The following is an 11,674-nucleotide window of genomic DNA, read 5'->3' as shown; positions in this document are numbered from 1 at the left end:
TACTAACCAATCCAACTGCATACATAATATCAGGTCTTGTAGCAGTCAGATATCTAAGACATCCAACAAACACTTATAGTCTGTTGAATTCACAAGTTCTCCCGATCCTTCTTTTGTCAACTTCAATCTCTCCTCTACTGGTGTTAGAATTGGATTACAATTATCCATCTTGAAACGCTTTAGTATTCCTTCTGCATATCTCTGTTGATTAATAAAAACTCATTTTGCAGTTTGTTGTACTTCTATACCAAGAATATATGACATTAACCCAAGATCTGTCATCTCAAACTCCTTCACCATATCCTTCCTGAATTCCTTGATCATCTCAGAACTATTTCCAGTAAATATAAGATCATCCACATATAAACATACTATAATATGATTGCCAAGAGTATAAGCTTTCAAATATAGAGTATGCTCATGTGGACATCTTGTAAACCCTTTCTTAATGATATAAGAATCTATTCTTGTATACCAAGCACGTGGTGCTTGTTTCAAACCATACAAAGATTTATTTAGCTTGTATACTTGATTTTCCTTCCCCCTCCATAATGTATCCTGATGGTTGTTCAACATAAACTTCCTCTTCCAATACTCCATTCAAGAATGCTGACTTCGCATCCATCTGAAAAATCTTCCAATGCTTCTACGCAGCTAAAGCAATAATTATATGTACTGTATCAAGTCTTGCAACTGGTGCAAATACTTCTGAGTAATCTATTCCTTGCTCCTGTCTATATCCCTTAGCAACTAATCTTGCTTTCAGTCGATCTACTTCACTATTTTGACTTGTATTTTGTTTTGTAAACCCAATTAACACCAATAGGTTTCTTACCTGGTGATAGTTCTATAAGTTCCCATGTGTCATTCTTCTCAATTGACTTCAATTCTTCATTCATGGCTTGAATCCAACCTTGTTCTTTAGAAGCTTCTTCATAAGGTACAAGATCACAATCCCCAAACAATGCAAAGTTCACTACATCATCATCAGTATCTTCATCATCTCTTGATAAAACGTAATCATTCATACGTGATGGTATGACATGATTTATTCTAGGTCTTCCAGTCTCTTTTTGTGGTGTTACATCACTTCTTACCTCCTCAATTCTTCTTTCTTCTTGTTGTTCAATAACTTCATCTTGAGTGTTTACTTGTTCTTCAACTACTGTTGAACCAGTATTCCAATTTCATTGTGATTCTTCATCAAAAATTACATCTCTACTTGTAATTATATTTATTGTTCCTGGATTGAAAAGCTTATATTCTTTGGTTATTGAACTATAACCAACAAGAATACACTTCTCCTTCTTATCATCCAACGTTTTCCTTAGTTCTTTAGGTACATGTGCATATGCAATGCACCCAAAAAAATTCAGATGTCTTACACTTGGTCTTGTACCTCTCCAAGCTTCTTCTGGTGTCTTATTATTCAAACTATTTGTAGGACATCTAAGTAAAAATACTGCTGTATCAACTGCATAACCCCCAAAATTCTTTGGTAAATATTTTGTTCTTCTTATAGTTCTTGCCATGTCCATTATAGTTATATTCTTTCTCTCAGCAACACCATTTTGTTGTGGTGTATATCTAGCTGTTAACTGATATAAAATACCATGTTCTTCCATGAAACTATCAACAACAATATACTCTGTTTCTCTCTCTTACCAATTTGTTTCTCAGCATATGCTTTAGAACTTCTAAAAGCATGAAAAGCATCATTTTTTTGTCTAAGTAGATACACCCAAGCATTTATACTAAAATTATCAATGAAAGTTATGAAATAGTTATTACCTCCATATAATGTAACTTCCATATGACCACATAAATCACTGTGTACAATCTCCAACCGTTATTCAGCTCTTCTATCTTCGTTCACTGGGAATGGATCTCTGTGTTGCTTGCCAAAGATACAATTATCACACCTTGAATATGGAAGCTCTATAATAGGTAGACCTGACGCCATCTCCTTCTTAGATAAAACTTGTAAACTATTAAAGTTTACATGACTCATTCTCTTGTGCCATAACCAACTGTCATTATGCACATGAGTACTGAAACAACTTTCCTTTTGATGCTGAATATTCAAAGGAAATAATCTGTTTTTGGTCATCTGTACTTTTGCTATTAGTCTTCTTCTTCTGTCTCTAATAAAGCAAACACCATTGTAGATATTCATAGAATATCCTCTTTCTGAAAATTGTCCCATGCTCAGTAAATTCTGATATAAACCTGGTACATAAAATACATCCATGATGTATGCCTTTGAACCATTCTTAAAAACAATTCCTATTCTTCCTTTCCCCATAACTGGATTTGTAGAACTATTACCAAACTTCACTGTTGATCTTACACACTCATAAAGATTGTCAAATAAATATTTTCTGCCACACATATGATTACTACAACCTATATCTAAGTACCACTTAAGATGAGGTTGTTTTTCTGTTGTATGACATGCAAGTAGCATGTTTTCAACTTTCTTTTCTTCTTCTTCTTCTTCTTCTTCTTCTTCTTCTTCTTGACTTTCAGCTATATTTGCTTTGAAGTTTGCTTTGTAATTATTTTCAGTTGTCTTTCTAGGCTTTTAATACTTAGTAGAAAAGTGTCCAAAATCTCCACAGTTGTAACACTGAAGTTTAGCTCTATCAACTTGTCTTCTTCCCTGATATCCTCCATTATTTGATCTTCCTACAGTGTTATATCTTCATCCATTATTAGGTCTTCCTCCTGTGTTGGAACTTCCTTGATTGTTAGTACATCTAACTTGACTTTGTAGTGCTTCTTCAACTGATTTTGATGCAGTTGTTTTTTTCAAGTAATCTCTGTTCATATGCATGTAAAGAACCTAATAACTCATTAAGAGTCATAGTTGCAACAGTATTACATACTTCTATAGCAGTTACTTTGGATTCAAACTTCTCAGGTAAGCTACGTAAAATCTTCTCTACAATTGCAGAGTCTTCTATTGTATCACCATTAACCTTCATCTCATTGACAAGATTCAATGTCTTTGAGAAGAACTCTGATATTGTTTCAGTAGTTTCCATCTGCAGCAATTCATGTTTTCTCTTCAAGGTTTGTAATTTAACCTTCTTGACCTTGTCAGATCCTTTGTAGTAGTTTATCAAACCATCCTAAGCTTTTTTAACTTCTTTAGTATATATATAACCCTATCCATGATAGATTCATGAATACCTTGATGAAGAATATGGGTAGCTTTAGAATTCTTCTTTCTGTTTTCAGTTAATAGAGTTTGCTGAGCTGCTTCAAGTACAGCTCCTTCTGCTAGTTCTACATAACCATCATTCACGATATCCCACACCTCTTGATATATGAAAATATTCTCCATATGTATTCTCCGGTATTCAAAGTTTTTACCTTCAAACACCGGCGCCTTAATTGAACTTAAACTTGACGCCACCTTCTTATTCTCAACAACTCATACCCACAACCCTAGATACCAGATGTAGAAAATCTGATATCAAAGACATAATGAAACAAACGAATACTCAAACAATTCTCTCTATTGATGTAATTAAAACTCATGGCTCAACAACCTATATATATGTTTAACAAACTTGGATCTCAAGCAAAAGAACTTTCCTAACAAATCAAACTTTAAAACAAAGACACTTCTAGAAACTCAGTCAAACTCTTAAACATTACCCAGCCGTTTATTTTATAAAACGGCTGAACATTATAAGCCAATTACCCAGCCGTTTGTTTTATAAGCTGAATCTGACGGTGTTAAAAGCTGAATCTGACGGTGTTAAAAGCTGAATCTGACAGTGTTATTCAAGGTTTTAAAATGAATAAAGATAGCCCCCCAATTTCTCATTTATTTTTTGCAGATGATTGCATGCTTTTTTCGAAAGCTTCTTTATCCTATGCTAGAAACCTTTTGAAGGTCATAAATGTTTTCTCCAAAGCTTCTGGTCAAGCAATTAATTTTGAAAAATCGGGCTTTTATACTAACGAAAAAGTGCATCATAAACACATAAAACTTCTATCCGGAACTCTTAATATGAAATTTTTGAGTAATTTTGAAAAATATTTAGGAAATCCGCTTTTTATCAATAGGGATACAACAAAATATTTTCAATTTATCATTGATAAATTTTATTCTAGGCTTAGTTGTTGTAAAAGAACTAAACTTAATGGTATGGGTAGAACTGTTGTTACTAAGCGTGTACTATCCAATTTAGCTGTTTATCATATGTCTTGTTTTCCTTTACCAAAAAAGATTACGTCTAAGATTGACTCTATTCAAAGAACTTTTTGGTGGTCGAAAAAGGATCCTAGGCATGCTCTTACTTCAGATCGTGGGGTGATATTGGTAAATCTAAACTAAGTGGAGGTCTAGGAATTAAAAATACTTATGCTACAAACAAAGTCTTTATTGCTAAACTAGGTTGGGGAATTATTCAGAATCCAGATCTTCTTCTTTCTAAATTTATGAAGGATAAATATTTTCCAAATAAGAACTTGTTAGAAATTGATAAAGCAGCTGATACTAGTTCTTGGATTTGGCGAGGTATTGTCAATAGTTTGGTTTTCGTTAGAGCTAATATAGTCAGCAAAATAATGATGGGTCTTCTACAAAAATTTGGTCTAGTAATTGGATACCTTTTGATACCTATCCTCCAATTTCGTGCAACCCTAATTATGAAGATTATGTTTATGTTAGTGAGCTTATTGATGTTCAAAATAACTACTGGAACCTTAATTTGCTGAATTCTCTTTTTTCTCGTGATGAAGTCATTAAAATTAGAACTATTAGGTTGAATCTTCAACAAAGTGATAAAATAATGTGGGCTCATACAAGGAATGGTAAATTTTCTATTAAATCTGCTTATAGAATCTATATGAATGATATTAGTACTGAAATAAAAGCTTCTTTTTGGAGGAAAGTTTGGTCGTTGGATTGCTTACCCAAGATTAAGTTCTTCATTTGGAAAGTTTTTGCTCAAATGCTGCCAGTGAATGCTTTACTTAAACTTTATAATGATTTTATAGATGATATATGTCCTCTATGCAAGAATGCAGTGGAATCGGTTGTTCATATGTTTTTTCAGTGTCCTATTGCCTTGCACATTTGGTTTAGTCTTTCTCTTCAAAACTTAATTCCCGCAAATTTAAATCAGGTTGAAGATATCTTTCTATATTGGTTTGATAACTCTTTTGGTGAATCTCCTTTCGTTGTTGGTTGGTGATCGTTGTCGTATGCGTCAAAAATAATATTACTTTCTCACAACTTAAAATATATAATATAACAAGGGTAAGAAAGGATCGTTCCCACAGAGAGGCTTTTATTGTTACAAAATTTTCAGATTCTTAAGTAACCAAGGAGGGATTTTTGTTTTTATCTAAGCAATAAAAGTAATTGAAAACAATAAAAATAATTTGAATAATCAATAGAAAAAGATATTGGTCACGGGATAGTATCATTCACAAACATGTATTTTCATCAATGACTAGAATTGATATTTTAATCTCTCATTTATCAAAAGTCCTAGGATATCTTGATCACAAGAGTATCCCGTTTATTTCCCGATTTTATCACAAACAACATTAAAAGATGCTATTGTGAAATCTACCTAGAAAGCAACCTAAAGTGTAAAAGCACAATTAAGTTTAACTCCCTAAGAGCAATAAGTTCTATGAAATAAGACTAATCAATGCAAACAAACGTGTAAAAGCACTAATTCGTTTTAACAAAGGTTATGATTCATATGTGACTAGTAGGATATATCACTACAAGCACTACTCAAATTTATGCTACTTGTAATCAGGAATTTATCACTTTTTCGCATAATAAAACCTAATCTAGCAATAGATATGAAGACCAATCTAATTGATTCCGGACTCAATCAAACTAGCACTCAAATCATGCAACAATATTAATAATGAATCATAAACAATAAAGTTGAGACAAAACTAATCCATTGATTTAAATACCATGCTTGAGAAATCAACTTTTATCCCATAACCAATAATTTTGTTTAGTTACTCATAGTAATGGAGTTCATCATAATCATTTTCATAAAATAAAGAAATGAAAAATATACGAAAGCAAACCCTAGTAGAATCGTCGCTCTCCTCCAAAACTCGAAGTAGAAGAATACGTGATCCCAAAGAAAGTAGAAACTTTCTCCTTTTGTAGCTTCTCCAACTTCTAAAATTAGGTCCAATCTTCCAAGTCCAATAACAAGATGTCCACCAAGCCCATATGCATAGAATACTCATGTAGAAAATAGCCCAGCTAAATTATGTGCCAAAAAGTAGTCGCCGGAAAATTGGGGTCACCGGCCATAATTTGGACGAAAAAAATCATCTCAGGTGACTGTAAAAGCCACCGGTCAAAACTGTTTAAACGAGTCAACTCGGGTCAACTCAGAAGTCAGACCGAGTTGAAGTGAGTCAGGTGGTCCAGTCAGACCTGAGTCAGAGTCTAACAAGCCTGACTGAGCTGAGTGGTCTAAGCCAAAGCCATTTGCACTTCCTGAGTTGGTGTTGCGCCATGATGACCCTTAGCAGCAATGATGCACCACCAGTTTCATAAAAAATGCATAACTTAACCATTTGCAACTTCAGCTCTACACAACAATCTTCATTTCTTCTTCCCTGTCTCAGTCTCTCAATTGCGAGCAATACCAACACACAACTGCATCATCCCATTGCAGCTAACAGTCCAAATCCTTGTCAGCTTATTCTCCACCTAATCCATCTCTTCATAAGCAGCAACAACATCAACCAAGTCACCACCATAGTTCATTTTCAGCTCCAGACTGCAACTTCACATACAACCTCAGCATTAAACATAACTCCACGCCACATACCCAATAGCACCTGCTCTTCTTGCTCCCATTTCAGCTGCAAAATACCCATCACAGGACAAGGCACTTCCATCTTCAATTTTAGTACCATACTACTGCACAAGAACCACCATAAGCCATCTCCTCTATGAGCTCAAATCTCAGCTGCTTCACTTCCAGTTTCATTGAAACAATACCGACAACTCCATAGCAAACTGCATCTGTTGTAAACACCACCTGCAATTTCAACCACTCTGCAGCCTCAATTCTTCCTCCTGCTGCAATATCACTAGCATACATCTAACTTCTCTCCTCTATCGAACCAAGTGCCAACAACACCATCATTGCCCAACTACATCAACACCTTCAAATCGCCACCGCAACCAACATTATGTTCAGCTCCTGTAGTTTGTACCTGTCCTAACATACATCTAAGCTCACCACCAACTCCAGATCCAAGGCCATTCTTCCCTTGTTCTGTTGACTGCACTTCAAATTCATCACATGCAATATCCCTCTTGGTCTAGCTGCATTACTTCACAACTACAACCTACAACCACCTGTTCCATCTGTAACATCAAATGTAACCCAGATATTCCATACTAGACTGAACCCATTCTTTATACACTGACTGCAATCTCAGTACCAACATAAACTTCCATCACCTGCTGCTCAGTTCCTCAAGCTAATACATTATCAGCTCATCATCTTCACAACCAATCTTCATTGAATCTGAACCAAACCCATTCTTAATTCATCATCATACCCTGCAGCACAAATTTCATCCCTGTAATAGATTTCATACTCAAAACATTTTTTTATTCTTCTCACAGCAGCACCGAGAGTTATTCATTTCCTTGCTTTACAACAACAACCCATTTCAGTTCCTTGAAACAACTCCACCAACAAAGCCTCAATTCAAAACCTCAAACCCATTGAGTCACTTACACAGACTCAAGCCAATACATCACCATTTTCACAGCCATCAAGACCTTGTTCTTCTCCATCTCAGATTCCACTTTTCTGTTCCTCTCGATCTCCTGTAACAATTGCTACAACTCCATTTCAGGTTTAGTCCAGCTGCAACATATCTTGTAAAGCACCACCACTTCAGCCTTCAACTTAAATCCCACCAGACCCATCTCAATTTGCTGACACAAATCAAGTCATTCTTGCTTTCTTGTTCACAAGTCCCATGGCAGGCCCGGTTTTATCTCCACCTGCAGCTGCAACACTTCATCTCAGTACCACCATTGCCTCAAACCAAATCACCAACGTAACTCCCATTCTCATATTCATAATCGACTTCATCTTCTCTGCAATTTCAGTGGTAGTAGCACAACCTTCATCATCTTCTTCCCTATAATTCCACTCATCTGCAAAACCCAAATCTCCATTTCAACTCAGGGAAGACTCAACAATCAAACCCATCTCCAATTTCATCACTACAAACCCCATCTGAACAACAATAAATACTTGGTCTTCTCAGCCTTGGAACTCATTAAAACCCCAACTTTCTCTTCATCCTCAGCTTCATATCATACTCGTTATAACCTCCACCTTCTTGATCTGTTTCATCTCTGATTTAAATAAATCTGCTTCAGTAACAACAACGACTCTTTATTACATCTTCAACTCACACAAACCCTTGAGTTGTTCTTTAAATCGAGCCATCAAACCCTGGTACTCATCACCAACTCCTGCTTCTTCATCTGCAACTATGTAACAATCGAACAACTTCATCTCTAAATTTCTCGATTTCTCTGAGTTTTACATGCCACCATTGGTTTCAGGTAAGAGGAATAAAAGCTAATGATATAACTGATTTTTAGGTTCTCTGATTTTTAAGTTTACTGTAGGAAAATGAAAGTGGATACATCCACCCAAGTAGAGTAGATAAGAGCCAACCAAGGATGTCTTTTCCTTGATTCTCTAGACTAAGCTGCAATAGTTGGTTCGGCTCGGCTCCACTCCTAATAACAGTTGCACATGAAATGATGTTCGTGCCTTTTTCGCTCAAAATGAACGCTTTCTCCTTCTTTTGCTCCCAAGGACTCCGTTGCACCTAATAACTCAAAACTAAACGTAAGAGATGCAATTCACAAGGATAATAGCAAAGAAAGCATAAATACTAGATACAAAATTAGGTGTTTTACAACACCTATCAGTTGGCCAAGTGTGGGTTCTATAATTATGTGGTACATTTGGAAACTGAGATGTGATGTGATTTTTAGAAGTGCTACTATTAATCTAGATTTAGTTATTCTTGAAAGTAAAAGAATGTTAAATACCTAAGTTGCTTCTCCTTTGCCTGTTCGAATTGTTAAGGATAAAATGAAGACTGCCAGTGATATGGTTGACAACATTTTGTTCTTAGATGGTTCTTTTAAAAATTTTAATATGGGTTTGGGTATTATTTGGTGTGATAATGCAGGTAAAATTAAGGGTTCGCGTGCTAACTTTGGGCTGATTTCAGATGCACTGGGAGCTGAGGTATCTGCTCTCCTTTTAGCTGTCAACTGGGTGCAGGAAATGAATTTGTCCAAAGCCCTTTTTGTTAGTGACTGTCTCCAATTAGTAGACTTTGTCTATGGAGACTGTGTTGATGTTAGTTGAAGAAGTAGTGAACTTTTAGATGACTGTAAGTGTATTTTTGCTAGAAATCAGTCTTTTAAGGTTGTGTATATTAAGTGTAAGAATAATCATCTAGCTGATAAACTTGCTCGTCGGGCAAGAAAATTTTGTATTAAGAACAAATGAGTTTCCTTTCCTCCTTTTTTAGATTCTGTTGTAAGGAAGGAACCTCTGGTAGAAATTTGTAATTCTCTCCTAAGTTAATATATGATGTTTGTTTCTCAGCAAAAAAAAAAAAAACTTTCTCTTAATGATTATAGGCCTATTTATTTAGTTTCCACTCAATAAATTGGGTCACAGATTTTTCTTGATGTTCTTTCTTTTAAGGCTAGGTTGATGTCCCACGTCCTCTGTTTTTTTTTCGGTGGTGCTATTCAGCTCCCTATTTTCCACCTTCCTATTCTGCTCCCTCCAATCTAAACCTCATATCTGGGAAATGGTGAATTCTACCTGTACCTAAATGTGATTCAAATCCTAAATGTGTGGTGTAGATGGGAGGGAGCAGAGTAGAGAGGTGGAGAATACCGAGGTGAATAGCATTTCCCTTTTTTTTCCATATAAATTGCTTACATATTACTGGATTCTCTGATGTGGGGGGATTATAATGTGTGGCTGATGATTCTCTCTATCTCTCTGCCCTTAAATCTTCTAGTGTCATCATGGGAACTAAAGTCTAAACTCCCGAAGCATTATCCACAACGAACTTCTTTTTTTGTCAAAACTATAGTTGTTGCAATTTATATGTCACACTCTAATGGCCTCTAATCTACTCAGATTTCCCCTTCAGAGAACTACCAATTTTTCAAATCTCTCACCTTCATTACCTCCTCTTCCAAAAACTCTCTTCCCATCTCTTCAATTCCCATTTCATCAACAAAAAATACAACTCAATTTTTCTTTCTCCCATCAAAATCTCATTCACAAATCAAAAATTCCTTCTCTATCCGTACATTCCGCTTTTTCACCAAATTCTTACAAGCCACCCACCACAAAAGAAGAAGCAATCCTTCAAGCCAAAACATGTCTTTCAATAACTTTAGAAAAACCTCTCAACAATCCAAGACTTTCAGCTGGAAAGCTCAAGAAACAAAAACAACCCAAACTCCGAGTCGAAATCCCCGTTTCAAACGACTCCAACGAGTCACTTACTCAACTCGCTTTTGACATCTTTCAAGACTTGCCTGTTAGAAGAAAAGATTCACCTATCAATCTATTACTCCTTTGGCCAAACGCCACTTTAACAGATTTGGCTGCTACAACCTTTTTTAAGCCCCAATCGTCAAATCAAACAATTCAAAACTTAGACATTTCTTCGGTTTGTAATACCGATTCGTATAACAAAGTTTTGAATTCAGCTGACGTGACAGTGTTTTTGGTGCCAGATAAAACAGAATTAGAACTTATAAAGAGAATTAGTGACGGTGTTTATCCAAAACCTGTGGTGGTTTTTAATCCAAAATGGGGGTTTGAAGAAGAAAGTGGTTTTGGTGAGTTAAGTGGCTTTGTGGGTTCGTTTGAAGTAGTTTATTCATTTATGGGTGTAGAAGTAAGAGGACTATTGAGTAAGAAAAAAGCTGTGGTTTTTCGGAATGCAAAAGATGGGGTTTTGAGTGGTGATAAATGGCTTGTTTTAGTTGAAGAAGAAGAAGAAGAAGGGAAGTTGAAAGTTGTTACCAAGTACAAGAAAAGACCCACAATTGGTGAAATTGAAAATGTGTTGTACAATTTGATGGCTGTTAATTCGCCCGTTACGAAATCAGTGAAGTTTTTCAGAGATTTGGTTTCAAATGCAAGAGGGAAAAAGTGAGGACTTGAACAATAAAGAACTAACTGAGGTGCTCATACTTAATGTACACATTGCACGTGAGTGTTTATCATCAGTAGTTTTGGCAGTTTCTTAGTTGAACATTTTGTTTTGTTGAAATTTTTACTCAGCGAAGAAAATTTGCAATTTTTAATATCCTCGCTTGATTGGGGTATACCCAGATTAATCGGGGTATACCCAATTTTAAGTGGACACTTTTTAAAGATTTTAGGGGAGTCCTAATAGGTAAGTTATAAAATACCCTTATCCTTTATAATCCTATTATCCTAAATCAGTTTTATTATTTTCATTTCATCTTCCTTCTTCTCTTCTTCTTCTCCCCCACAATCATACCGGCTCTCTTCTTCCTCTCCATCAAAACTCGAAACTCGTCGATTAATTCATTGAAATCGTCGATTCG

General features: G+C 35.5%; 1 protein-coding gene across 1 annotated transcript; it reads left to right on the top strand.

Moving 5' to 3' along the window:
- The first annotated feature begins 9,149 nt into the window (after nt 1-9,149).
- LOC113352073 lies at nt 9,150-11,256 on the top strand. Its single transcript, XM_026595946.1, has 2 exons — nt 9,150-9,422; nt 10,429-11,256. The coding sequence occupies exons 1-2, from the start codon at nt 9,150-9,152 to the stop codon at nt 11,254-11,256; spliced, it is 1,101 nt and encodes a 366-aa protein (XP_026451731.1).
- Nucleotides 11,257-11,674: the final 418 nt, after the last annotated feature.

Source organism: Papaver somniferum, chromosome 1, assembly GCF_003573695.1.
Source record: "Papaver somniferum cultivar HN1 chromosome 1, ASM357369v1, whole genome shotgun sequence".
NCBI lineage: Eukaryota > Viridiplantae > Streptophyta > Magnoliopsida > Ranunculales > Papaveraceae > Papaver > Papaver somniferum.
This window is presented reverse-complemented; position numbering and strand designations above follow the sequence as displayed.